The sequence below is a fragment of the Sinocyclocheilus grahami genome, unplaced genomic scaffold, assembly GCF_001515645.1.
Source record: "Sinocyclocheilus grahami isolate Dianchi unplaced genomic scaffold, SAMN03320097.WGS_v1.1 scaffold843.1, whole genome shotgun sequence".
Lineage (NCBI taxonomy): Eukaryota > Metazoa > Chordata > Actinopteri > Cypriniformes > Cyprinidae > Sinocyclocheilus > Sinocyclocheilus grahami.
In genome coordinates, this window is record NW_015506022.1 from 41,441 (window position 1) to 69,236 (window position 27,796).

General features: G+C 37.8%; 1 protein-coding gene across 4 annotated transcripts in view; it reads left to right on the top strand.

Moving 5' to 3' along the window:
• The window catches only part of LOC107562831 (ras association domain-containing protein 8-like), a 41,196-nt gene that overhangs the window by 11,093 nt on the left and 2,307 nt on the right, over positions 1–27,796 (top strand). For 2 of the 4 annotated variants that reach the window (XM_016247566.1, XM_016247564.1), the window contains exons 2-5: positions 19,001–19,159; positions 20,287–21,149; positions 22,239–22,416; positions 23,443–23,529. In XM_016247566.1, the coding sequence (XP_016103052.1) occupies positions 19,057–19,159; positions 20,287–21,149; positions 22,239–22,416; positions 23,443–23,529 (1,231 nt within the window). In that variant the 5' untranslated portion in view covers positions 19,001–19,056. Of the gene's footprint in view, positions 1–2,747; positions 2,833–19,000; positions 19,160–20,286; positions 21,150–22,238; positions 22,417–23,442; positions 23,530–27,796 lie in introns of those variants that run through there. The other 2 variants (XM_016247565.1, XM_016247567.1) reach the window with 2 other exon arrangements.

Below are 27,796 nucleotides of genomic sequence, written 5' to 3' on the forward strand. Positions count from 1 at the left end.
ACAGATAATAAAAATAAAAATAGAACAAGTAAATAAGGAATAAAGATGTTTACATCTACATTAATAGCTGTTGTTTCTATGGTTGAATTTCACAACCATGTCTATATATAGGTTACATTCAAAAGACACACAATAGGACATTGTTTTTCATGAATAATGCCTATTTATTTACTTACTTGTTTACATTGTGAAATAATTTTTCTAAAAAATAAATCACATTTCCCAAATTTCCATTATCACAATGGATAAAAATTATATATTATGTGACGTTATGTGGAATGTTTATATATTGTGCTTTTATCATGCTTTTTATATATCAGTATTTGAACTGCCTAATTTTATGAATAACCAAATATGTAATACATACATACAAAAGATGATATATTTGTTAATTTCGTTAATTCTTTGTTTATTTGATTTTTGATGATGTAAACAAACATTTATTTGTTTGTTTGTCTTGTACAGTATATATAATACATAAATATTGTACTCAATATGACATTTTTTCCCCACAGTTTTGTTCTGCATTTCTTTATTTGTATTAATTTATTCATTAATGTCTGTAATTTATTTATTTTTTTCTGTAATCATTTATTAGTTAATTTGGTTATTCAGTCATTCATTTTATTCATTAATTTAGAAATCTAATTGTGATATTTAGAATCTAGCAAGATCATTATGAATAATGAGAATCATAAAGAATCATAAATGAACAAATTAAGGTAATGAGAAATTATCAGCAAAATGAGCTTAATTGTCAGAAAAAAACGGTTTTCTTTATGCAAAATGTAATTTATTTATTTTGTTTGTTTTTGTGATGAAATATGACACAGACATGTTTTCAATGGATTCACCCACATAACCATCATGTTTTGTGATGGAGCTGTTTGTCCATTTGAGTTTTTGCTGTGTTGTTTGGTTTCTATGGGAAGCTGATGGTCCGGTTTCAGTGTTTCAACAACAGCACATAATGATATTACCAACAGAAAGAAAGCATCACAGACGAGATCTAACTGATTCTCCTAGACAGCAGTGAGATTAAATCCAGATCAAATGCAGATTTAAGTCTATTTTTATTGCTTCTGAAGTATGTTAGTGGAAACATCCGAAACAAAACTGAGACCTTCATGAAATTTCCCGATCTGTGAGCAATAAAACATTCCTCTGAGCCCCCGAAAGAGACGCAGATCTGTTTGAAGAACTCAACATGTGACTTCCATCGCAAGCGTCTGGTTACACTCACAGAGAGCTGACTGAAAACACAGCTCCTAATGCTCACTTGCACCAAACACACATTTAGAGCAAGATCAGTTCTTCAGAATCAGAACAATATTATCTGAACAAGATTTTGTAATCGTAAATGTATTTGTACACTTGTATTTAAAAAGTCAGTCTATGCATTTATTGCAATTTTGTTGTGTCTTGAAGGGATTTTGTATGTAGTACTATGAAAACATGTCCAAGTCAACCCAAAAATCAAAAGCTGAGAAAACTTAAAAGTTTAAGGCAGCCAGCTTCAGGAGATTTTTGAGATTTCTCAACTTGTTGTGTTCAGTTTATTCAACAAAAAGTTGAGAGAACTCAAAAATCTCCTACAAAAACAAGTTGAGAAAACTCAAAAAAATCTCCTGAAGCTGGTTGCCTTAAACTTTTGTTTTCTTAACTTTAGATTTTTTTTTACAGTATAGATAGATAGATAGATTTAAAACTGATTACATTTTGTATAATGAATGCGATTTCATATGTTTTCATGTCAACATATTCTGTTACACCAAATAATGATCTTTAAAAAAGCATCATATGACCCCTTTAAATATCTCCTAATTTTTCAAAACCTCTTTTTAGAAAGGAAACAATAGGCTACAGTATACAAATCAAGTAACTATAAAAGGAATGTTTAGAACAAAGAAATTTAAATTTTAGAAGAATTTGATGAGTTTACAACAAGATGTTTGATGTTTTAAACTGGTGTCTTGAGTCAAAATCTGAGTGACGGTGTTGAGACTCATATGATTGTATTCATTTATTTATTTCGTAGGTTGTGTTTATTTTCAAACATATCGTGTGCAAATAATGTACTTTCAATAGTAAATCATTTCTTTTCTGTTAGAATTAGGTTTGTGTTAGCAAAGTTAGCAATTCTAATTAGCTTTGTATAAAAACAATCTAAAACTGTGTGTTGATAGTGAGGGACAGAAACTGCTGAAAACAAAACAAGACACTCCTCCTACCTGGAGATGTGGGCGGAGCTTTGCCATTTCAGCAGAGTTCAGAGAGAGAGAGAGAGAGAGAGAGAGAGCTGTGGCTGTGAGAGGGAAGTGCTGGCATTCGTGAGGAGCTGTTCAAGAGAGAGAGAGATTTTAATTGCAACCTTTGGTGTCTTGTAAAATCTGTGCACATTTTGAGACATTGTTGAGATTTCTTCTGAAACTCCAGAGGGGAAATGCACGAGTTTTTCCTCACACTTAAGTCTCCATTTAATCTCCATTTAGTCCCATTGCGCTCTAGTTTTGATTATTTGAAGGTGTAGAGTTTTTCTTTGAAATATTCTTAAGTCCCTTTTGACTCCAAACATCTCTCATTGAAAATTGAGACATGGTACGTATGTGGTGGATAATGGATGATAGCATGGAGCTTGGATTTGATTATGCACCCATGTGTTTAGATCGACATTAATCATGCTTCTTTAACAGGCTGCTTCCCACTAAGTCTTTTCTGAACTCGCTTTTTGCTTTTAATCTAACCAGATTCCCCTGTCAGTCTGTTTAACCACATTCGGCCTGCTAATGACCAGACTGCATGCTTGAAAGTCCAGCACGGCCACCAAATCTGGTTAGTATATTCTTAGGAGTGGTGTAATATCATTATCTTATTCCAAACATAAAACCTTCCCAAGCATTTATGACTTCAGGCGCATGTTGCAGCACTTGTGGAATATGGCTCACGTGATGTTTATTCATGACTAATCAAAGTAAATCTGGTGACGTGGAGTCAAAGGCAGCAGGGCATCTCGTGAAGCGCTTGGCTCAGCTCTGGTTAAAGTGACATTTCAGCACTTGGCTTGTTAAGCTGATCAGGGCAATGCTGGGGTGATGTACTGTCAGGCGGCTCCGTTTAGCCTTCGTCCTGTTACTGATGAGAAACAGCAGGTCTGAGAACACAGCTGTCCATTAGAGATGCAGGCGCACTGCGGTGCGGTGCTAAAACATTGATCGAGAGAGAGACTGGACACGGGGAGAGTCAGTATAGTGACTGTGCTGAGAACTATTGCATTGTATAAGAGAGTGAGTGTCAGGGATGCTTAGTTTAGACTATAAGGGTACATTTACATAACAACAGAGTACCAAAAAACGGAAACTTTCCTTTGCGTTAATCAAAAAAAACTTTTGCGTTCACACAGATCTGCGAAAACGGCTAAAAGCACTGTATTTTGCATGTCAGGCCAGTAGATGTCACTTTATAAAGAAGCACTACACAAATCTGCGTTTTTGTACTTTGCACAGAGACAATAATGATATCATTTTGAGGCCCCCCAAAACATTGTTGTCATGTAAATGAATGGCCAAAACGCATATGGTTTTAAATTTTAGTTGAAAACTGTCTTATGGTATGTTTTCAGCTTTGTTCGATTCACTCATATCTTATAGTAGTAGGCAAGACATCATGGTCTTTTACTGGAAAGTGATGCACAGAGTGAGGTGCATTGACTCTTGTGTTGACCACTAAAGCTTCACTGAGTTCTCTAGATCAATGTGGAGAAACACACACAAGCTTTCATTAGGGTTTGTGAACGCTCCTGTGCTTCACCTTATATGCAAATCCTTCCCTTGTCAGCATTCAATAAAAACCTCTCTGTTTCTCTCTGTCGTTATCTCGGGATCTTTCTAGATCTCTGCGTCTATGTAACCTCTCATGACGTGTGAGCTTCTGCCTTTCACACCCCATTGACACTCAGGAAGGTGTAAAAATATGTTCAAAAGTGTGAAGATTCCCGGATAACACGATAAAAAGCCTTTGATTTGTGGTCAAGGTCAGAGTTTCTAGACAAATCAAACCCAACAAACAAAATGTTTGTTTCCAAACATTACATTTTAGAAATGGCAGCTGAAACTTCAATATGGAAAGCTTTCTTAATGCAAGTAGAATGTTGGCGTACTGTGTCTGACAATGTTCTCTTTAATTTTTATGAATTATGAACTTTATGTCCAATAGAGAGTCCAATAGCTGCTGCTTTAGTGGTTATTGAACGGCATACAGAAAATATGCACCAACTGCATCCAAAATGCAAACAAGTTATGGAAGAGTCTGTAGCTGTCAACCTTCCCTTGGTTTTGTGTGTTTGGGCAATCCTAGAAAAAATTAGCATGAGATTTAAATGCTTTTTAGATATGCATCATCTCCGCCGTACTCGATGGAGGAAGTGAAAGGTGTTTGTTTGACATTGACTCATACGGCAGCTCTTGTCTGATGCGAGCAAGAAATGGAAAAAGCATAACAACCATAAACAGACTGTCTGCTTACCCAACACACAACATCTTCAAAGCAACTATCATCTGTGAAAATCTGCAAGGACACGCAAAATTTTGTCTTTTGAGTTGAAATGTGTGCAAGTCAAAGACATGGCATGCTTTTTTGAGTGGCTGTTTACAATTTATTCAGAGATACATAAAACAAAAATACAATTTATACATACACCTCTTATGATGAATGTGTTTTTCTTATAATTTCAGAATCAAAACCAATTTTGATATTTTTGGGAAGCATAAAAAAGGTGGTAAAAAAATTGTCTGCCAAAGTCATTTGGTGCAACCATCATGCAGAAACTTGAAGAAAAAACAGGAAATTATATCATAGGATCCCTGAACACATTCAGGTGTCAAATCTCTTAAAATATCAGATAGTTTTAACTTTGTATGATAAAGTAAGGTTAGTTCAGGTTGTAATTGTACAACCCCTTCCAATAAACTAAATATCATAAAGTGATATTTATGAATTAATCATTTATGACATCTGTAAGAATATTTTTTTTGTCTTAAATATATTTAAATCACTTTTTTGAAAGTCATGACTAATGTGTACAATATTCAAGATGAACGGAAAATATGTTATTAGACTAATTTGTAGTCTAAATTTAAACGATATGAAACTTAACAGAATACAGAAATGTTAATTTCCAAGAACTTGTCATATGTATTTTAAACTAGAATTTGAATAGATTTTATTGTAAATGTTGGATATTAGATATCCTCAGATTCAGTTGTCTGGTTCCTCGCTCCAGTCTGAAACATTTTTTAAATCTCACAGTGTCAATTTGCAAGACAAATGTTATTTTTAGCAAAGCACAGTCTTAATGTTTTTGCAGGCGGCGATGCTTCTATTTTCTTCCTCATCTCAGCATTTGCTGTGAATTTTATTCTGCACAATCACAGCTCTGAGAAAGGTTTAGTCGGTCTCATTTTCTCATGTCTCATCCTGACACCCTTTACAGCTTTTCACACAAAACTCAGTTGTTTGATAATCTTTGATAATCTAAAAGAGCTTAGATTTCAATCCTCTGAGTTGTAACTTTGTTTCATCCTCGGTTCCCATGTCTTGACTGAAAAATCAATCTCCTGTGGTACTCGGATTCACACGCATGCTAATTTAAACGCTTGTCTGGTCTGGGACACTGGCATAGACATTGTCTTTCTGCAAGATGCATCAAGGAGACTGGCAAGAGTGTTGACGCTTTCCATGTCCCAAGGCTGTCTGAGTAATTATTTAGCAAGGCTCACATAATGAGAGTGAGTTCGCTATGCTTCGGCGGCCTTCACCCATATAAATATCCTCACTTGGAAACCACAAGCTGTTTGCCACTGTTGCTTTGAGTCGTTGCCCCAAAGTTCCCATCTGTGCCACTACTTGACTGCATAAGTAGACCAGCCATTGCCTGGCAGTTTAATGCGTTACCAAATACGCCATGAGCGAACCCAACAGCGGCTGCCCACTTTTTCAGTGACCTTCTTAAAGACGATTGGATATTGAAACAAATTTCACAGTTTAATTTGATTTTTGACCGAATTTTTTGGCAGAATTTAAGAGCTGAGTAGGCCTAGATCTGTTTTGAAAGTTATATTGTGCAGCGTATTGAGACAAATTTCACAAAGATGAAGATGTGAGAAACGCTCCAGGATACCAAAGCTCGTGCCAGGCTCCGGCCTAGTCCTTTTCATTCATCAAGTGACTCTGACTCAAACTAGCTCTTTCTCATCAACCAACTTCAGCAAGATCTTGGGGCCTTAAGATTGCATCAGGAATCTTAAACAGAACAGGGTAAACAGAACAGAACCAACATAAATGTATTGCAGATATTGTTAAAGTTCAATAATGTTATGTACACATTTTAGAATTAGTCTGATTCAAAGGAGAATCAGAAGGCTGAATCCTGACTGACAGAGGAGGAGCTGGGGATGGAGGAGGGTAATTAGCTATTGAGCAATGCGAAAACTGCTGATAATACTGAGGGACCTTGTATATGAATGCTTAGATAGGTCGTATTCCCATAGGTAGATGGGGATCAGCTGAGAGTCAGCTGATGCGAGCTTGACTAACGTGACCTGCCAGAATTAACGCTATGCTTAATTTATACAAAAGATAAGCTTCATATTCTAACTTACAAAATTAATATGAAATACAATATAAAGCCTATTGGAGATTATTGAGCATCGAATATTTATTGTTTTGAATTAAAAAAAGAAATTAATAGATCATTTAAAGAGTTACTCCGCCGCAAAATGAAAATTATGTCATTAATCACTTACCCCCATGTCGTTCCAAACCCGTAAAAGCTTCGTTCGTCTTCTGAACAAAATTTAAGATATTTTGGATGAAAACTGGGAGGGCATCAGTGGTTCAACCGTAACGTTATGAAGCGACGAGAATACTTTTTGTACGCGAAGAAAACAAAATGAACGACTACATTCAACTATTCGTCTCCTCTGTGTCTCTCCGCATTCCGGTAGCTACATTTTGGAGAATAACTACTGAACGCAAGCAGTGTATGCTCTTCTGTGTCAGCCGGGCTGCACGGATGCGCTGGTTTCATTCAAATCAAAGCGTAACTGCCAGAATTAACGCTATGCTTAATTTATACAAAAGATAAGCTTCATATTCTAACTTACAAAATTAATATGAAATACAATATAAAGCCTATTGGAGATTATTGAGCATCGAATATTTATTGTTTTGAATTAAAAAAAGAAATTAATAGATCATTTAAAGAGTTACTCCGCCGCAAAATGAAAATTATGTCATTAATCACTTACCCCCATGTCGTTCCAAACCCGTAAAAGCTTCGTTCGTCTTCTGAACAAAATGTAAGATATTTTGGATGAAAACTGGGAGGGCATCAGTGGTTCAACCGTAACGTTATGAAGCGACGAGAATACTTTTTGTAGAATACAAAATGAACGACTTTATTCAACTATTCGTCTCCTCTGTGTCTCTCCGCATTCCGGTAGCTACATTTTGGAGAATAACTACTGAACGCAAGCAGTGTATGCTCTTCTGTGTCAGCCGGGCTGCACGGATGCGCTGGTTTCATTCAAATCAAAGCGTAAATACATGTAGAAAACGTATCCTTGACTGACACAGAAGAGCGTACGCTGCTTGCGTTCAGTGGATATTCTCCAAAATGGTTCTACGGTGATGCGGAGAGACACAGAGGAGACAAATTGTTGAATAAAGTCGTTATATAAGTCGTTAATACAAAAAATATTCTCGTTGCTTTATTAAATTCAGATTGAACCACTAATGGCAGATGGACTATTCTGACGATGCTTTTCATACTTTTCTGGACCTTGACAGTGTTATTTACTTGGCAGTCAATGTGACAGTCACAAGCCTCCCGGTTTTCATCCAAAATATCTTAAATTGTGTTCCGGAGACGAACGAACCTTTTTCGGGTTTGAAACATGACTGACAAAATGTTAATTTTGGGGTGGGGTATCCCTTTAACCTCATCAAATGACTACATGGCTAAATATAAAATATGAAGTATTTCTAACTGACTACTTCTAACTGACTAGTTGGTTAGCCTCATTAAATGACTAGATAGTTGAGTATAAAACACAGAGTATATTTAAAAAAAATATTGAAATTACATTTAATAATACAAAAATTACAAAAGTACAAAAATTCTTAAGATAAATAGAACTACCAGAAAAAAGAGCACACTCGCCTCTAGCTGATGAGTTACTAGTTGACAAGTCAACCATCCAAATCCATAGTAAAATGTAATCACTTAAAGATTACAAAGACAAACTTTTTTATTTGGAATAACATGCTTCATTGAATCATGCCCATTGAAACCACAATATTTTAAGCTAAACTGGGTCAACTTTGAATTCATGTTGACTTCAAGAAGTTTCTCTTCAAAAGGAATTTGATGGTGGATGTACAGTTTGTGCACATCCACTTCTATACAGTCTGACCACAAGGGAGTTTGCTCTTGTTTTAATATAGGCCTAGCCACTCACAGTAGGTGCACCTGTTCTGTCTTGCATTGAAAATAGGCCAATGCCTCAGGACTTCCTTTGTTGGCGATCTGTCTTTAACACCTCAGGCTTTGATATTCATAATTTCGATAAATTTGGAACAGAATGCAACATTATAAAAAGTGCGGAACACGGTTTTAAATTTAGCAAAGCAGGCATGTCAAAGAATATTAAATAACTCATGAACCTGAAGTCTCATGCTGCACGCAAGCAAATTTGGAGAACAGAGACGGTCTGGCTGTAAAGACGACGCATACACGGGCTAAAATTGGCATGGCTGTTTAGTAATGTCAGTAAACAGATACTCCTTATATCGAAATCCTCTGACATTCTTCTTTACAAATCCTCGTTTTGTACTTCTAATTCGTGACCGTTGTTTTGTTTTGATCTCTCCGCTGCGTTTCCGCGTTCGCCACTTCTGAGCGGCGCATGCACAACACCGACGTCTTACGTCATCCTCCCGGAGCTGCTTCCGTGTACAACAGTGAGCGCAAGCTAGATTTAATTGATTATTAAGTTTTAAATATGGTTATTTTTCTTACAAAAATGCATTGATTCGCTACAGGCAAATTTTTGTTCACCCCCCGCAACCGTGTGAGGCACTTTTTTATTTTGGATGGATGCGCTTTATTTCACTTCTTTTGGATTGATGAACTGCAACACCCGCTGACTGCCATTAAACAGCTCGGAAGATCAAAGACTGTTTTTAATATAAAGGCTTGTTCACACCAAGACGAATATCGTGCGCGATTATCGCCGACGTTTAATGCCTTGTTACTAAACAAAGGGCGCCAATGGGAGTGTGCACACCAACATGCAAAACGCGAGGCGTAAAAGCGGCATTTTTTTTTAAAAACGCCTCGGGCTCGTTTTTTTGGTTTGACGCGCCGCGTTAAAAACTGGCTGACCAATGAGATTGCCGCTTTTATTCACGTACCTGGAGATGCTGAAGTTACAGTAAAACACGACTTGGTGGCACTCAAGCACAAAACGGTCTTGCCAAGCACACATTGATACCTAACGACGAAGAGGAAGTAAGCAGACCAAGAAGATGCAACAACAAACTACTTAGATGCAACAATAAATGGGAGAACAGCATTGGAGAACAATTGTGTGAGGGGGTTCAGAGATACACAAAACTTTAAAAATGCGTACAAAGACATTGACATGTCCAATGTTTGCAGTATTTATCTCCAGACAAGGATGAAACTTTGTAGTGTTAATTGCATTAATTAGTTTGTCCACAAGGTGGCAGCACTGGCACCACCATTTTTCAGTCGAAAAAGTAACTGAGATGGAACAACAACAAACTACTTAGATGCAACAATAAAGGCACCAGCATTGGAGAACGATTGTGTGATGGGTTTAAGAGTTAGGCGCAACTCTTAAAAACTCGTACAAAGACATTTATCTGTCATAATGTCTGGAGAGAAATAGCACAAACACTGGACAAGGATGAAACTTTGTAGTGCGCATGTTTTGAGCACTTGTTTCCACACATTATCAAATTAAGTAGCCTATACTTTGAAAGGCTATGTGTTCAGCTATGCATATGCTAAGCATTTGCATCAAAAATATATACTGCAGGCTTTACTGTAAAGACCCAATTAAATGGCTTTATAATCACAGTTTTCCTTTCATTGTTGATATTTTCCTATTAGCATGTCCGTATGCTCGGCTTGCACATGCACCTTGAATGTTTTTGCGCTAATTCGTTTGTCCACAAGATGGTAGCACTGGTGCCACCATTATTTCACAGTTGAAAAAGAAACGAATGAAACCACAACAAACTACTGGAGACGCAACAACAATAAACGCGCCCACATTGACAAGTGATTGTGTAAAGGGGTAACGAGAAATACACAACTCTAATTTTAATGCGTACAAAGAAATGTATTGGTCATGATGACATCTGGAGAGAAATAGCACAAACGCTGTGTTGAGCGCCTGTGTTTGTGCACAATATCAAATAAAGTATACGTTGAAAGGCTATGCATTCAGCTGTACACATATGCTAAGCGTTTGCGTCAAAACTTAAGTATACTTGAGGTTTTACAATTAAAACCCCAATTATATGGTGTAACAAGCACATTTTTCCTTTCATCGTTGACATATTTCCCTGAAACAGGAATTTGGCTTATAACATTAGCCATTTAGTTTACATCACATCTATGAAATATTATTAGCTACTTGTTATTGCTAGTCAGTTACAGATGGTGTTGGGGGAGTAACATACTCTAAGAGAGCATTGTCATTGGTCAAAAGTTGGGACATGCCCATGAGTGCCCATGCACATTGACAAAAAAGATAACCTAAACATGGTCAGATTCCTGACAGGGTACTATTTGTCTTGGATCGGCTATCTATCGGACCTTGTTTAGTGTCTATGCTTTGGATTGGTTTGACCCTTTATTTGTGTTATTTTATATATGAAACATCCTTAGCCAGAAATCTTGCTGATGCATCGCTGCTGCGGGGTGGAGATGCCATCCAAATAAATCACCATTTGATTTATAATGTGTAGAGACAGTAATAATTCTCTCCACACACCCACCAGACACAATCCCTATGCTTTCTCTGCACCGCATTCATTCAGTGATCATCTGCTGAGGAAACATTCAATCAGAGCCACACTACAGCTGACAGAGAGCGTTTGTTAAAGCTGCAGAAAATTAGACATGTTTGGCCATGTGTTTGTGGCAGAGTAGGACACAGATGTGTTCTCACTAAGGTATTTTTAAGAAAGAGCCGTTGTTGTGTCTATAAGGGGGCTGAAGATGACATGCACCATGGGAAATATACACCTCAACAGCTGCAACAGAAAACAGTGTCTGTACTGCATGTGATAGGCAACAGTGGCCTATTTTGTGGGTTAATATTGTATTAAACACGTGTAATGTTGCTATGGCAAGTGAGCCGTAAAATGTCTCAGACTGACATTTGACAAGATATGCCATTGCTTAGATGCCAAGATGTTTGCTTATAGAAATGGATTTGATTTAGCCTATATTGTGAAGACGAAACAAAAACTATCAATAATGAGCTTTTCAAATAATTTTACATATGAGGAATATTTTCGACCTTCTGAGTTGCTATATTGTGGCTAATATTTGGACGATTACCAAGCTAGGTGTTTGCTAGGGTGTTGCTAGGCATTTGTTAGTTTAGCTACGGAGTTATGTCTTCATAGACAGTTGTGATGTTGTTAGTTGAACATTGCTAAAGCTGTTGTTGTGGGTTATTTGATAGTGTTGCTATATGGTTTTGGGTTTCTGGTAATGTGGTTGATGGTGTTCTGGATAGTTGCTGGGGTGTTTCATCTTCCAGGCAAAAAACAAATCTGGATGGTTTGGCAAAAAAGGGGTGGACGATATACCGTTAGACATGATTAACTGGTAAAAAATTGTTAACCGGTAGAGATTTTCGACTATTGTCTCTCGCGGGTTACACACACACAGGGGTGTCAAGTAACGAATTACAAATACTCACATTACAGTAATTAAGTAGTTTTTATCAGTAATTGTACTTTTTTGAGTAATTTAAAAATCGTGTACTTTTACTTGAGTACATTTTAAGTGATGTATCGGTAATTTTACTCCGCTATTTTCCTCCGTTTGTGGTCGTTACATGCTTATTTTAATTGTATTTTTATCAACATGATTGGATAGAGAGAGATAGTAATAGGTCTTGTGACTTTCGTCAAATCAAATTGTGCACAGAAAACTTTAACCGCCAACAGTTTATCATGGCTGCTGGAAGTGCATTCTTCAAGCATACACTGTTAACTCACGCAAGTGCCACGTTCGGTAAATTCCCACTCACTTATGAGACACGAGATCTGCGCTGCCTCGTCTCTCTCTCGCGTGTGTTCTACTGCAGTCACTTGGGTAAGTCGTTGTTGCTTGTGGAACTTGTTGACTTTTGATGAGTTTGAGTGATGCGCGCTGTGAAAAAGTGATGACACGTGGCGTTAATATACTGCATCTGTGCCAGCGCGTGATGTAATAAAACTGCAGCTCGTTAATAAAAGTTTTTTATTTTAATTTTTTTTTATCCATTTTAGAAAATCCACCTTCATTTAGCAAGTGTGTGTGTATGTTTTCCTTTAAAAAAGTTTCCCCAGAAAGAAATACTTCGCTATTTAATGCATTTTTCCTTACAAATTGTATTATCAGCATAACAATTCGAGTAAATGTGTGAAGGGTATGGCATGATGCCATCCTTCTAGAACAATGTGCATTTATGTTAAAACTGTAGCATAAATGATCAAGTTTAGTTATTCTTATTTCTTTATTGCAAAACGCTCAAACTGGCACCGTTTTGGAGAGAAATGGGCTCTCATTTTAACCCACCCTTTATTTGTGTTATTTTATATATGAAACATCCTTAGCCAGAAATCTTGCTGATGCATCGCTGCTGCGGGGTGGAGATGCCATCCAAATAAATCACCATTTGATTTATAATGTGTAGAGACAGTAATAATTCTCTCCACACACCCACCAGACACAATCCCTATGCTTTCTCTGCACCGCATTCATTCAGTGATCATCTGCTGAGGAAACATTCAATCAGAGCCACACTACAGCTGACAGAGAGCGTTTGTTAAAGCTGCAGAAAATTAGACATGTTTGGCCATGTGTTTGTGGCAGAGTAGGACACAGATGTGTTCTCACTAAGGTATTTTTAAGAAAGAGCCGTTGTTGTGTCTATAAGGGGGCTGAAGATGACATGCACCATGGGAAATATACACCTCAACAGCTGCAACAGAAAACAGTGTCTGTACTGCATGTGATAGGCAACAGTGGCCTATTTTGTGGGTTAATATTGTATTAAACACGTGTAATGTTGCTATGGCAAGTGAGCCGTAAAATGTCTCAGACTGACATTTGACAAGATATGCCATTGCTTAGATGCCAAGATGTTTGCTTATAGAAATGGATTTGATTTAGCCTATATTGTGAAGACGAAACAAAAACTATCAATAATGAGCTTTTCAAATAATTTTACATATGAGGAATATTTTCGACCTTCTGAGTTGCTATATTGTGGCTAATATTTGGACGATTACCAAGCTAGGTGTTTGCTAGGGTGTTGCTAGGCATTTGTTAGTTTAGCTACGGAGTTATGTCTTCATAGACAGTTGTGATGTTGTTAGTTGAACATTGCTAAAGCTGTTGTTGTGGGTTATTTGATAGTGTTGCTATATGGTTTTGGTAATGTGGTAATGTGGTTGATGGTGTTCTGGATAGTTGCTGGGGTGTTTCATCTTCCAGGCAAAAAACAAATCTGGGCAAAAAAGGAAAAAAGGGGTGGACGATATACCGTTAGACATGATTAACTGGTAAAAAATTGTTAACCGGTAGAGATTTTCGACTATTGTCTCTCGCGGGTTACACACACACAGGGGTGTCAAGTAACGAATTACAAATACTCACATTACAGTAATTAAGTAGTTTTTATCAGTAATTGTACTTTTTTGAGTAATTTAAAAATCGTGTACTTTTACTTGAGTACATTTTAAGTGATGTATCGGTAATTTTACTCCGCTATTTTCCTCCGTTTGTGGTCGTTACATGCTTATTTTAATTGTATTTTTATCAACATGATTGGATAGAGAGAGATAGTAATAGGTCTTGTGACTTTCGTCAAATCAAATTGTGCACAGAAAACTTTAACCGCCAACAGTTTATCATGGCTGCTGGAAGTGCATTCTTGAAAAAGTTGACTTTTGATGAGTTTGAGTGATGCGCGCTGTGAAAAAGTGATGACACGTGGCGTTAATATACTGCATCTGTGCCAGCGCGTGATGTAATAAAACTGCAGCTCGTTAATAAAAGTTTTTTATTTTAATTTTTTTTTATCCATTTTAGAAAATCCACCTTCATTTAGCAAGTGTGTGTGTATGTTTTCCTTTAAAAAAGTTTCCCCAGAAAGAAATACTTCGCTATTTAATGCATTTTTCCTTACAAATTGTATTATCAGCATAATAAAGTGGCAGCAGTCTAATGTTTCTCCTGTCAAAAGAGAGAAAATCTCTCATTGCTCTTGACTAAATCACACTTGTAACTTTAATAATATATTTAATTTACACAGTGAACAATATGCAGTGCTTTTATACATTTAATTACTTTCTACAATATATGTAGCATTCCTTATTTATTTGTTCTACTGTAGTTTTTTGTCCTATTGCTTATTAGTTTCTTATTTAATCACTGACTGTTTACTTGTCTTCAGTAAGCTCAAGGTTTTTTTTTTCTTCAATTTAGACTAGTATTTGTTTTTTGTGATACTGACACTGGTGACAAGAACTGTTGTCAAACATTTTTATATCATAAAGACCTTATTTAAAGCAAAAACAACTATATCAAGATATATATTGTTACCGTGAAATAAAATTACTCATATCCTGGATTTAAGCTTTTGGTCATATCGTCCACCCCATTTGGAAAATATTAGCAGATTTGCACAGTTTAAGGTATCATTCAAGTTTAGTACTTCAATAGATTAAGCAATAGACATAGTCATCAAGTGTAATGTCAGCGTTGCCTCATTAATTATTTGCACTTTTACACTTGTGTATTAAACAGCAGAACTGCAAACAGAGAGTGTGTCTCTCTTCCCTTGAGGGGCAAGATGACATTTACATGCTACATTCTACAGATGTGTGTTTGTGCTCGTGTGAAACTTCGGTCTGTCTCTAGAGGTTCACTCTTCTTACTATCAATACATTTGCAATGATTTATTAATGGCAACATTGCACAGTAGTAGTTTCAATAAATAATAAAAAACTGGCTAATAGCATCTGCTAGTGTTAAGAGAAAGCACCACGCGGCACAATAATGGTGCGCTTGTTCCTCAGGACATATTCCCAACAGCCCGCAAAACACAAAGAGGATGATGAGAGAGAGGAATGGGATAATTCCAGTAATCATAGCTTTCGGAGGACGCGCTCAGAAGGGAGGAGAAAGGGAAGTTATAGATGTGTATGGGGTGGGTCTGCATTTCTGAAGCAGTGGGTCTGGACATGTGCAAGTGATTGTATGTGAGAGATGGAAGTTAATGGATCCAAGCGTGTGGCGGCTCTCCACCCTAATCTCAAGTCAAGTCACAATGCCAAAATGTGTATTTTTTTGTTCTAACATGAATGCAGTGAACTTAAAGGGTTAGTTCACCCAAAAATTAAAATTAGCCCACAAATTATTCACCCTCAAGTCATCCTAGGTGTATATGACTTGAGAGTGTCTCTATTCCCTTGAGGGGCAAGATGACATTTACATGCTACATTCTACAGATGTGTGTTTGTGCTCGTGTGAAACTTCTCTATCCGTCTGTAGAGGCTCACTCCTCTTGCTATCTAATACATTTACAATGACTTATTAATGATAATAGTGCACAGTAGTGGTTTCGATAAGAACAACTGGCTAATAACATCTGCTAATGTTAAGAGAGAGCACCATGCGGCACAATAACAGTGTGCTTGTTCCTCAGGACGTATTCTCAACAGCCTGCAAAACATAGAGGATGATGAAAGAGAGGAATGGGATAATTCCAGTAATCATAGCTTTCGGAGGACGCGCTCAGAAGGGAGGAGAAAGGGAAGTTATAGATGTGTATGGGGTGGGTCTGCATTTCTGAAGCAGTGGGTCTGGACATGTGCAAGTGATTGTATGTGAGAGATGGAAGTTAATGGATCCAAGCGTGTGGCGGCTATCCACCCTAATCTCAAGTCAAGTCACAATGCCAAAATGTGTATTTTTTTTGTTCTAACATGAATGCAGTGAACTTAAAGGGTTAGTTCACCCAAAAATTTAAATTAGCCCACAAATTATTCACCCTCAAGTCATCCTAGGTGTATATGACTTTCGTCTTTCAGACGAATCCAGTCGGAGTTATATTAAAAATTGTCTTTGATCTTTCAAGCTGTTTAATGCAACTCAGTGGGTGTTGCATGCATCAGTCCAAAAGAAGTTGAATAAAAAGCACCCATCCATAAAAATAAAAGTATCTCACATGGCTCCGGGGGGTGAACAAAGGCCTCCTGTAGCGAATCAATACGTTTTTGTAAGAAAAATATCCATATTCAAAACTTAATAATCACTTTAATGTAGCTTGCGCCAACAGTCCTAGCTCTGGATGGATGACGTATGAGTGCAGCTTTGCGCATGCGCCACTCAGAAGTGATGAACGTGGAAGCCCAGGGGAGAGATCAAAACAACGGTCACTTATTAGAAGTACAAAACGAGGAATTGTAAAGAAGAATGTCGGAGGATTTCGATATAAGTAGGCATGTCGCAATAATCAATATATCGACTTATCGTGCAATATATGTACATGACCTCAATAATTTTTGGTGACGCAATATATCAGCCATTATATTTACTCAAAAATGAATGCCACCATGTTTTGTACATTCCACTTGCGCCTGTGTCTTTTGCAGCTTCTCGTACATAACATGGTGTAGTCATGAAGTGCTAGTTAAAATGTAAAAAAAATGCTTCTACAAAAAAAAAAAAAAAAAGCACAACGCTGCACTCATACGTCATCCGCCCGGAGCTGCTTCCGTGTCCAACTGTTGGCGCAAGCTACATTAAAGTGATTATTACCTTTTGAATATGGATATTTTTCTTACAAAAATGCATCGATTCGCTACAGGAGGCCTTTGTTCACAACCCACCTCCCCACCCCCCTACCCCCCGGAGCAGTGCGAGACATTTTTTTTATGGATGGGCACTTATTATTTCACTTCTTTTGGACTGATGCATGCAACACCCACTGAGTGGCATTAAACAGCTTGAAAGATCAAAGACAATTTTTTATAAAACTCTGACTGGATTCGTCTGAAAGAAGAAAGTCATATACACCTAGGATGACTTGAGGGTAATTTGTGGGCTAATTTTTGAGTGAACTAACCCTTTAAGTCCAAACTGTCCGACTAGCCCAATGCGTCTGGCACCTGTTGATTCCTCTGCGATTCGTCTTTCACGTCTAGTGCTTTGTTGACATGGTAACCGCGGTCTGCGTTGAGAAGTGTACCCTGAGGCCACGGACTTGATTTAGTAAGATTGAGCCTGTTAGAGGTACGGGAGACAAAAGAAGATTTGTTTTACTCTCCGCTCTCTGCTGCACGTGGGCCAACAAGGTAGCATTCCTCCGTTTCAGTATGGATGGGAATGGGGAGGAAGAATGCTTCAGAGTTGGTTTCTTTATTTAGATGGCTCAAACGCCTAGTGGCTGCTTTCAGAAATGTACATCTCACGCTTTATTCTCTTTCTTGATGTTAAAAATAGTTGGGTGAATGTTATGAAAATGTCTTTCACCCCAAATCAAAATTAGAAAAGATGTTTTTGAAGATGTTTTGCATGCAGAAATATATATATTTACATTACAATAATGACAATTTATAAAGAAAACAAATGCCATTGTGGCATTTTTCCTTTGAAAATGCATTAAAAAATGTAGGGCAAAATATGACCCTGGCATGTACTTGGAGAAAATGCTGCTCCTCTCACTTTAATTTTCTCCATTCTCTTTTAAACATGACTTTAAGGTCTGAAGATAGAGCATCCATCACTTGGTATTTGGCAGCTGCTAAATGGTCTGCTTGGTAGCTTAGTACTGCTATTAAATGTTTTCATAAGTTAATGCGGCAGACTTTACCATAGAATTTCCTCACAAAGGGTGTAATATTCAACAGTCAAAGTGCACAGAACCAACATGTTTCGCTTATAATAATCTCACAAACAGCGGTTAATTCAGTATCTGCATGGCTGAAACATTCGGATAGTACACCTTACGTTAGCAGCGCTATCGGTTCCTGCTGTGGGGCTTCAAAGTGGAGTCAGACACACATGCAAGCACATGCCGTCTCTGAACAACTACATTCTGCCTGTCTGTTCCCTTAAGCATCCATCTGCCAAAACGCCTTTGAAGAGAGCCAGCAGTGCATTTAATTGGAGCAGAGCTATGAGTCCATCAACCTCCTGCTAATAATAACTGGTGAAATTTGCTTACCCACTGGTCCTGATGTTCAATCACAATTTCATGTCTCATGGCTGAAAATCCTGCAGGGTTTGGGCAATCAGGTAGAAACAACTAAAGTAGAAAATAGCTGAAGTTTTCTTTTTCCTTATTTGATGAGTTTAGATGGGCAGTTTGGTCATTTTGTCTACTCAAGATCTCAAATCAACTCCATAGATGATTTTTAACTAAGTACTTGAGTACTTAAAAGTTGGGACTGGGGATTCCTGTAAAATGTTTGGTTAACAATTCTATGCATATGTCTGTCACATGGATGTCTTCAGCCACTATATTGCATCTTGTAGACTTGTACCATAGCATTTAGAATCAGACATGTAAGTGTAACTGAAAATGATGAGGGGTTTTTGATTGTCCTCACTTTTCGCTCTATGTAATCTGTGAAGACAATTTTGCATTAACTTGTCACTACTGCTCTTTTGTCATTTCAGAATCCAGACATTACCATGCATTGCTGATGTAAGCTGATCTGTGTTCAGTGTCTCTGATGGAGCTGAAAGTTTGGGTGGATGGAGTTGTACGAGTGGTTTGCGGCTTGTCAGAAGAGACATCATGTCAGGACGTAGTCATTGCACTCGCCCAAGCCATTGGTAAGTACCTCTGAGAAGGAACTTTAGGAGGTGAGGTTAAACCATGGTTTTTTTAAATCCGACCCTGGAGGGACACTGCTTTGCAGAGTTTAAAGTGCCCCTATTATGCAATTTTTAAGGTTCCTAATATTGTTTTGGGAGTCTCCTACAATAGGTTGACATGCATGCAAGATTAAACAACACTTGTTTTCTCAAAATATGAATTTAATTTCACCTAATTTTCCAATTATTCTCAAATGATTAATTAAAGCAGTTCTAAGTTTCAGTCTCTCTAAACCCCTTCTTTCTGTGAGCCTACTCTGCTCTGATTGGTCAGATGGCCCAGTCTGTTGTGATTGGTCTACTGCGTACAGTGCGTGTCGGAAATGATACGTACATTGCCATGGTTGCGTATTTTGAATGCTCAAAATAAAATATAAACATTTATTATTTTTCATACAGTTTGTGATTCAGTGGAGCCAGCTGGTTTAAATAAACTGGGTACTGAGCCATCATTCAAGTGAATCCCGCAATAAACTCCCCAAGATTAGAGCAGCAGTCATCATTTAAATTATGAGTTTGAGGTTGGGTCAAGTTGTTTGCGGCCGGCCAGCATAGAACATAGGCACGCATTACGACTTGTAGTCGTCACAGAAGTGGGATTACTAATGACTCATTTACACTTTTCTGAGTCGATTCTTTCTTTTGGGAGACAATAACTTCATTTCTCGTTTAACTTTGCAGATCGTTTGCTTTCACATACAGCTACATTACACACTGCATGAAAGGCAATATTCAAAATAGCATAATAGGGGCACTTTAACTCTAAACCTAATCAAAAACCCCTAAGCAAGCTTATCAGGGTCTTCACAGTTACTAAAAAATTACAGGAACGTAAGCTTGATAAGGGTTCAAGTTAAACTCTGCAAGGCAGTGGCCCTCCAGGGTCAGATTTGAGGAACATTGGGTTAGTTGTTTAAAGATCTGGGCTAGTAACCAGTAGGTTGTAGGTTAGAGGCCCACAAAGTGGTGGTCCATGAGCCCTTTGATTTCAGTTCCCCTAGATCCATGGGGATTGTCCATGTAATAAGAATACAAATAAGGTACAACACATTTTTGGACTCTAACTACCCCTGTGTTCTCTTCAGGCCAGACGGGTCGTTATGTTCTCATTCAGAGACTGAGGGACACCGAGCGCCAACTACTGGCCAATGAGCGCCCACTGGAATCCCTGGCCAAACTGGGACAACACAGCAGCGAGGTGCAGTTCTTCCTGCGGCGGACCGGTCCCAGTAGCAGTGAAGAGCAAAGTCTGCACAGCCGCACCCTCCCATACTCCAAGCCTTCCACATCAGAACCCAAACGGGGTTTGCCGAAGAAATCTTTCACCTTCAACTTGGGCCCCTCCAGTTCTCCCCGTGTGAAAACTAAGGACTCCCGTAAAACACCCTCTCCTGAACAGAGGGCGTCCCCAGTTCCACACGCGCAGTACCTTCCGGGTCCATCTAAAGAGGAGGTGCTCCGGCATCTTCTCCAGCAGCGGGAGCAGCTACATGCCCTCGAGTCCCAGCTGTTGGATATGGACAAGGAATGCGAGACTTGGGAAGAGTCGTCTGCTGAGGAGTCACCCCTGCAGGCAGAGATGGATGTTTTGGAGAAGACCCTGTGGAGGAACCAGCAAGAGTTGGTGGACGAGGAGTTCTGGGAGGAGGAACTAAGGATAGAGACTGAAAGGGAGCGTGAGATGAAGCGGCGGTTAGGAGAGCTGCATGCTAAACTGGATGATTGCGGGCAAAAGTTGCACGAATTCAACACTCGCGCCATGCAGCTTGAGGAGGACATTCAGAGAGAAATGCTACAGGCGGACAAGTTGCCCGCCCAGTCCAATTCAAAAGACTCTTTGGGGGTAGTCGAGGCAGATCTTCAAAGTCGACAAAAGCAGGGGGAGGAATTGGAGGCAGAGCTTTTAGAGCTTGAGAAGGCTTTGGGGAGGGCGGAGACTCTGCTGAAGGTAAGCAGAGAGGGCGTGGCTCTGGAGAGAGGCTTGTAGCTGTTGGCTGCAAATGTTGGAGGGTATTACGGTCCCCTCTGCGGAGGTGCATGATCAATGAACTGAAAATTTGGAAGCGAACAAAGGAACCCATCTTTTAAAAGTATTTCACACTCAGAACTTGTGAATTCTGCCTTTTTTGTGCACAGAAACAAATGTTTTTATTTGGACACGTATAAACTTCTTTTATTTCCTGTGCATTTTATGCCTTGAAAGGACAAAATAAAGGCGTATACCTATTGAGCAAGTTTCTTTTCCTGCTGGGCATGCATGAATAGTACATAATTATGCACCAGCCTCAGTTTTATAACAGCATTTCAATATTTCAGTATTCCAGTGACTTAAATCAAAGACTTGCAAGTCTGTGAAACTGATCTATACTATTTTATACCACAGTGCCACTCAAAAGTCTTCCTTTATGTGTTCTTCCAGAAAACAAGGAAATCAACCATGACTAACCCGGTCTTACATAATAATAATCTACTCCGTTTAGACAAGTCATGCATGCAAATTAGGCTGATCTTCATCCTTCAACAAAGCATTGTGAATTATCATAGTTTTCAAATTGCAACTCAGGTGATTACTTGAGTCACATACTTTGTGGTTACCATTGACTTGTCTGTATTTGAATTTGGCTTGTCTTGTTAAACAAATTAAACCTACAGCCAGAAAGGTGTCAAAGGTACCCATAGAGAACAAATCCGACTTACTGCCTTGGCTGTTGTTGCTGTTAAAACATGGTGCCATCTTGCGACTACTGACGGAATTACACCAAAGAAGAAAACAAAAAGATATGAAATTGTTGGTTATGTTGTATTCAGACAACACACACAATTAAAGTTTTACAGGGAGTGTTTAAAGGTACTAATTAAAGCATTGCTGCTAAAATTTCTAAATACAAATATATTCTAAAACGTATACAATAGTAAGTTGTTGGCCACATACTACAATGCAAAAAAGTAGAGTGTTTAATCATTCGTATTCATAATTAAACTGTTTTTTATTCTAGTATGCAGGCTGTTTGTGATTGTCTGTTCTCTCTGTGTCTAGGCTAAGCAGGAGGACGTGGAGGAGTTGAATAAGGAGCTGAGACAGTGCAATTTACAACAGTTTATCCAGCAGGCTGGAGCCCTGCCTACTCATACTCAACCCCCCACAGACCTCAATGAACACCCAGAGCAACTGGACCCGACTCAACAACAGCAGCTTGACAAACACAAAGACAGTGGTATGGCTTCACCCCCCCGCACAAACAAACACGCACTAAATCTACTGCAGGAACATACCTAACTGAATAGAGAAAAATAAATGAATAATGGAATACTAGCATAATGTTTACTGCATTCTACACAGTATATTCTGTGTTCTGCCAACTAGTTCTATTTTGTGTGGTACCATAGTGTTAAGGCTAGGGTTACACATACTCACACATTTTCAGTATACTTCAAATAACCAAATGATTTACTACATTTGCTATAATGTGCAGTATACAGAATACACTCAGAGGTATACTGTATCCCACAATGCAATGTGCTAGACTTGACCCTCCATTTTTAATGTAAAAAAATGAACTGCAAACATATGATCATGCAGGTTTATAATGGTAGACTTTAAAACAGCATGCTACCATACTACTCTTACTATTTCTAGTAGTATGCTACAGTATAACCTGCACATTTTAAGATTTTTAAAGCAAAACTGCACTAAAAATGAACAATAATCACTTGATAACTGGATGATGTTTGCTAAATTTAGAGGAAACATTTAACGTGAAGAGGTGAAGTGACATTATAGCATACTACTGTTTCAAATGTTTATACTTGCATAACACATAATGTTTCACATGCCATTTTTAAGTAGTAGTCAGTACACAGTATATACTGCCAGTATGCAGTATACAATGCTAAATTGTCGCACTTTATCACATGACCGCACTATGTTTGTTTATGCATATTTATTTCCAGTCTTAAGGTCTTACGGTTTGGAAAGACATGAGGGTGAGTAATTAATGATATCATTTTCATTTTTGGGAAGGAGATGCTAAACATCTCAGCTCATTTCTTACACTGGAAATAGAAAGTGCATGGCATTGTGGGATACAATATACCTTGTAGTGATTTCTGGTTGTATACTGCATTTTATTTCATGCATACTGAAAAAATACTATATGCTTATTATATGGCTAGTACAGATATTTGTGTTTATATGGACTTATGTTGTTGTTGATGTATATTTTGCTCCATATTTCTCACAGATTCGCCCCCACGTCCCACTGCCAAGCAGTTCCTGGGTCACCCGCGCAACCTGCAGCACCCCCTGGTGTCCAGCCTGAACCCTGAGGGTGTGTATGTGTGACAGATGCTGCTGCTTCCCTGCCTGCAACCCCAGCTGCCACACACACCCGTGGCGGCAGCCCTTTCTGAGTGACGGTGCCTGCTTGGTGGCCCTCCTTATCCGCCCTCTTCTAAACAACATGCCTGATTATTGTAGCACTTTAGCTGAAAGGCACTGCGTCAACTAATTTACGCAACATTACCATATAGATCAATCCAAAACTTACCATATAGTTCAATCGCTGTATATTAGTGCTATTGAGTGCTAATTTTGTCTGTAAATATAGATGTTGCATATTACAATGCTATGAAGTCAGTATGTAGTGCCTTTCAAAAAGAAGTGTTACCACAACCTGTGCTCTTCAACACTTTAGTTTAAGAGGTAGTGGGTTGGTCTCAAATTACATCTTGACAAGCTGCTAAAAACTTTTGTTGGGAGTCGAGATATTTTTGCTTACAAAGATGTAATTTGACTTCAAATTTGATGCAAACTAAAGTGTTTCTGCCATGTTCCCTTGAGTTCTACACTCTTTTTCTTCTTTACGCTCTTCTGTCCGAGTTTGGTGTCCTTATGTCCTACCAGCTGTTTTGATGATTGATAGTGCAGCTGTGTGTGTGTGTGTGTGTGTGTGTGTGTGTGTGTGTGTGTATTTATTATTAAAGGGATAGTTCCCCCAATAAATATACATTTCTGTTATCATTTTCTTGGTGTTCCAAACCGGTGTGACTCTTCCGTACTTGAAATGTAAAATAAGATATTTTGAAGAATGTTCACGCTGCTCTTTTCCAACCAGGAAGTTTTTTCCAGACTTTTGTGATCAGCTGGACTCAGCATAGCTTTTATCAAACTGGGGCAACATGTATGTGACAAGTTTGAATATACGTAAGTGCAAATTAGATTTTAAGGATTATCAGTTAATAACTTCAACTTGGGTCTCTTTCTCATACAAATACATTGACTTCAGGGGCCTCATTTATAAAATGTTGCGTATAAACCGTCCTAAATTTGTTCTAAGATAATTTCTCAAAAGTGCGTAAGTGCGATTCAGAGAAAATGAACGTGCGCACAAAAACACGTGCGTGCGCCTCTCTTCCAGATGTGACATTTATAAATCGCAAATGATCTTGAAATTGTGCACAGCTGACTGGTGTCAGATCTCCGCCTTGTAAACGCCCCCTAATTAATATCATTACCATATAAAAGATCACACGCCAATATCCGAATTTCTATGCTTGAGAATGACGAGCACAAGTCTGAAATTGAGGTCCTGCTGGCGGAGGTACAGGTTCGTGTGGGACGCAAAAAACCTGCATGTGATTTGGCGTTTCTTTGTTTACACAGTTTACTAATGCTGCTCAAATGTGCCATTAATGTACGGACACAAAAATATATAGTGCATTTTATACAAATATAACTGACAAAGTTTAAGGCTGATGTCTCTATTCAGTTTCACAGAAGCAAAGCAGCAGATGTTATAATATAATAAAAACAGTTAACAATGTTATTGAATAGAATATATTAAAAACGGTTATTGCACGACATAGGACTATTCTTATAGGCTACACAGACAAAACAATCGGAGATGCGTTTATGCATTTTTTTCTTCTATTTTACGCATTAGTAGTAGGCTAAAGCAGGACTTCGCAAGTTCTCGTCAAATAAAATAATTAAAAAAAAAACATGGAACAAACTGTGTACAGAAAGCGTATAAAGAAAACTACTGAAAAGGTCAGTTTAATCTCGCAAAAACTCCTGTTAATAAAAAATCTGAGTATTGCTATGACAACTAATAAAAAGTTTAGTATCACGAAATTCTTGCAAGACTTTAAAAACATTATTGAAAGAAAAATTGGATGTTCATATCATGATCAAATTAATTATTACATGATTATGGTCTCCGGTCTGAAAAAACCTGCATGTGATTTGGCGTTTCTTTGTTTACACAGTTTACTAATGCTGCTCAAATGTGCCATTAATGTACGGACACAAAAATATATAGTGCATTTTATACAAATATAACTGACAAAGTTTAAGGCTGATGTCTCTATTCAGTTTCACAGAAGCAAAGCAGCAGATGTTATAATATAATAAAAACAGTTAACAATGTTATTGAATAGAATATATTAAAAACGGTTATTGCACGACATAGGACTATTCTTATAGGCTACACAGACAAAACAATCGGAGATGCGTTTATGCATTTTTTTCTTCTATTTTACGCATTAGTAGTAGGCTAAAGCAGGACTTCGCAAGTTCTCGTCAAATAAAATAATTAAAAAAAAAAACATGGAACAAACTGTGTACAGAAAGCGTATAAAGAAAACTACTGAAAAGGTCAGTTTAATCTCGCAAAAACTCCTGTTAATAAAAAATCTGAGTACACTGCACAATTAATCTCTTACACTGCATCTTTGTTGTTTATGATGAATTCAGTGCTTGCACGTACACCGCTTTTATTATTATTGCAGCTTAGATGTTCAGATAGCTGCAGTACTCAGACTTTGCCACAAGGAAAAGTGCGTACGGCTGCTCAGACCCTGACGTGGCAGTAAGTACTTTTCCACGTCAAAGACCGTTTTTATAAATATGAACGTTGCCATGGATTTTACCGTACGCACACACTAAGATCAAATCTGTGCATATGCACATTTTATAAATGAGGCCCCAGAAAACTTGAAATATAGTGCCGATACTCACATTGGACACTTATGATACTTTAATGGATTGTTTTGGAGCTTGACAGCCTCTAGGGCAGGATTTATCAAAATCTAAGATAAAGTCTAAGTTTCTTAATAATCTTTTTAAGAAAATTACTGATTTTAAATTGTATGGTGGTGTTTGTTGAACAAGTTGAAAAAAGGCCATCTTTATTTAAAAATTGTTTAGGCCATTTTTATGTTTTTGGATTGTTTTTAAGCTTTATAGGGCTGGATTTATGAAAACTTTCTTAAGAGAGAAGTTACGGAATGCCTTAAGATAAAGTTTTGTATGATGTTACTCACCGATAAAGTTAAAACGTTACTGTTTTTTTTTTTTTTGCACTGCCTTCATATTTCCATTATAATCATAATCATTTTTAATGCATTGTGTATTTTAAATAGCTGTCAAAATTTGTCTAGTTTTTGTAGAGTTCAAATTCAGCAAAGTCTCGTCACACATAATCCTGACCGACCATTGTTTACATCATAAATGCGCATCTCTAATAATAGTAATATGCATTATATGTAGCTAGTCTTACGTTGCAATGTTTAATTCAAATAACCCAATAAATTCATTAAACACTTTGCCTTTGGGAATTTTAGACAAGTTGGAAGCTATCCCAACTTTACAATGAATTTTAATAATATTGTTTTGAGGAATTGAAAAACGTTTTTAAAACAGTCTTAAGAAAAAAGACAAACACATTCTTAAGAAATGTTTGAATAAAAAATAATTCATAACACTCCTAATTTAGGAAATATCAGAATTTTAATTGCAAGAATGTGTCGTAATTCCAGCTGCGGTTTATCATATGCATTCGAATGGAAAAGCAGCAGCATGAACATTCTGCTAAATATCTCCTTTCATGTTTTACGGAATAAAGGAAGTCATATGGGTTTGGACATCATGAGAGTGAGTAAATGACGACAAATCTTCATTTTTGGGTGATCTATACCTTCAACAATGACGGGATGGCTTTCCTGTCTCCTTAAAGGGATAGTTCACCCAAAAATGAAAATGTGATGTTTATCTGCTTACCCCCAGGGCATCCAAGATGTAGGTGACTTTGTTTCTTCAGTAGAACACAAATTATGATTTTTAACTCCAGCCGTTGCAGTCTATCAGTCGTATAATGCATGACAATGGTAACAAAATCTATGAGAGTAAAAAAAACATGCACAGACAAATCCAAATTAAACCCTGCGGCTCGTGACGACACATTGATGTCCTAAGACACGAAACGATCGGTTTGTGCCAGAAACCAAACAGTATTTATATAATTTTTTACCTCTAATACACCACTATGTCCAACTGTCTTTGGGCTCGCGCACGGCATCCGGTGCATGAGGTGTGTATGCGCTCTGGCGTAGTTTACGTTAATGGGTGAGTTGATATCCAGCCGAAGAGCAATCAACCATAACTTCAGGCGAGCAGGTTCAGAAGTTGGGAATACGTGGAAAGTCACCACTCCTGAATGAGTTCGCGCGAGAGAACGTAATCTTTTAGTTTTAAGTCGGTTTGAACAATCCGGATAAGCGCAAGTAAGTACCATTTTGATTAGCCGTCGTACCTAC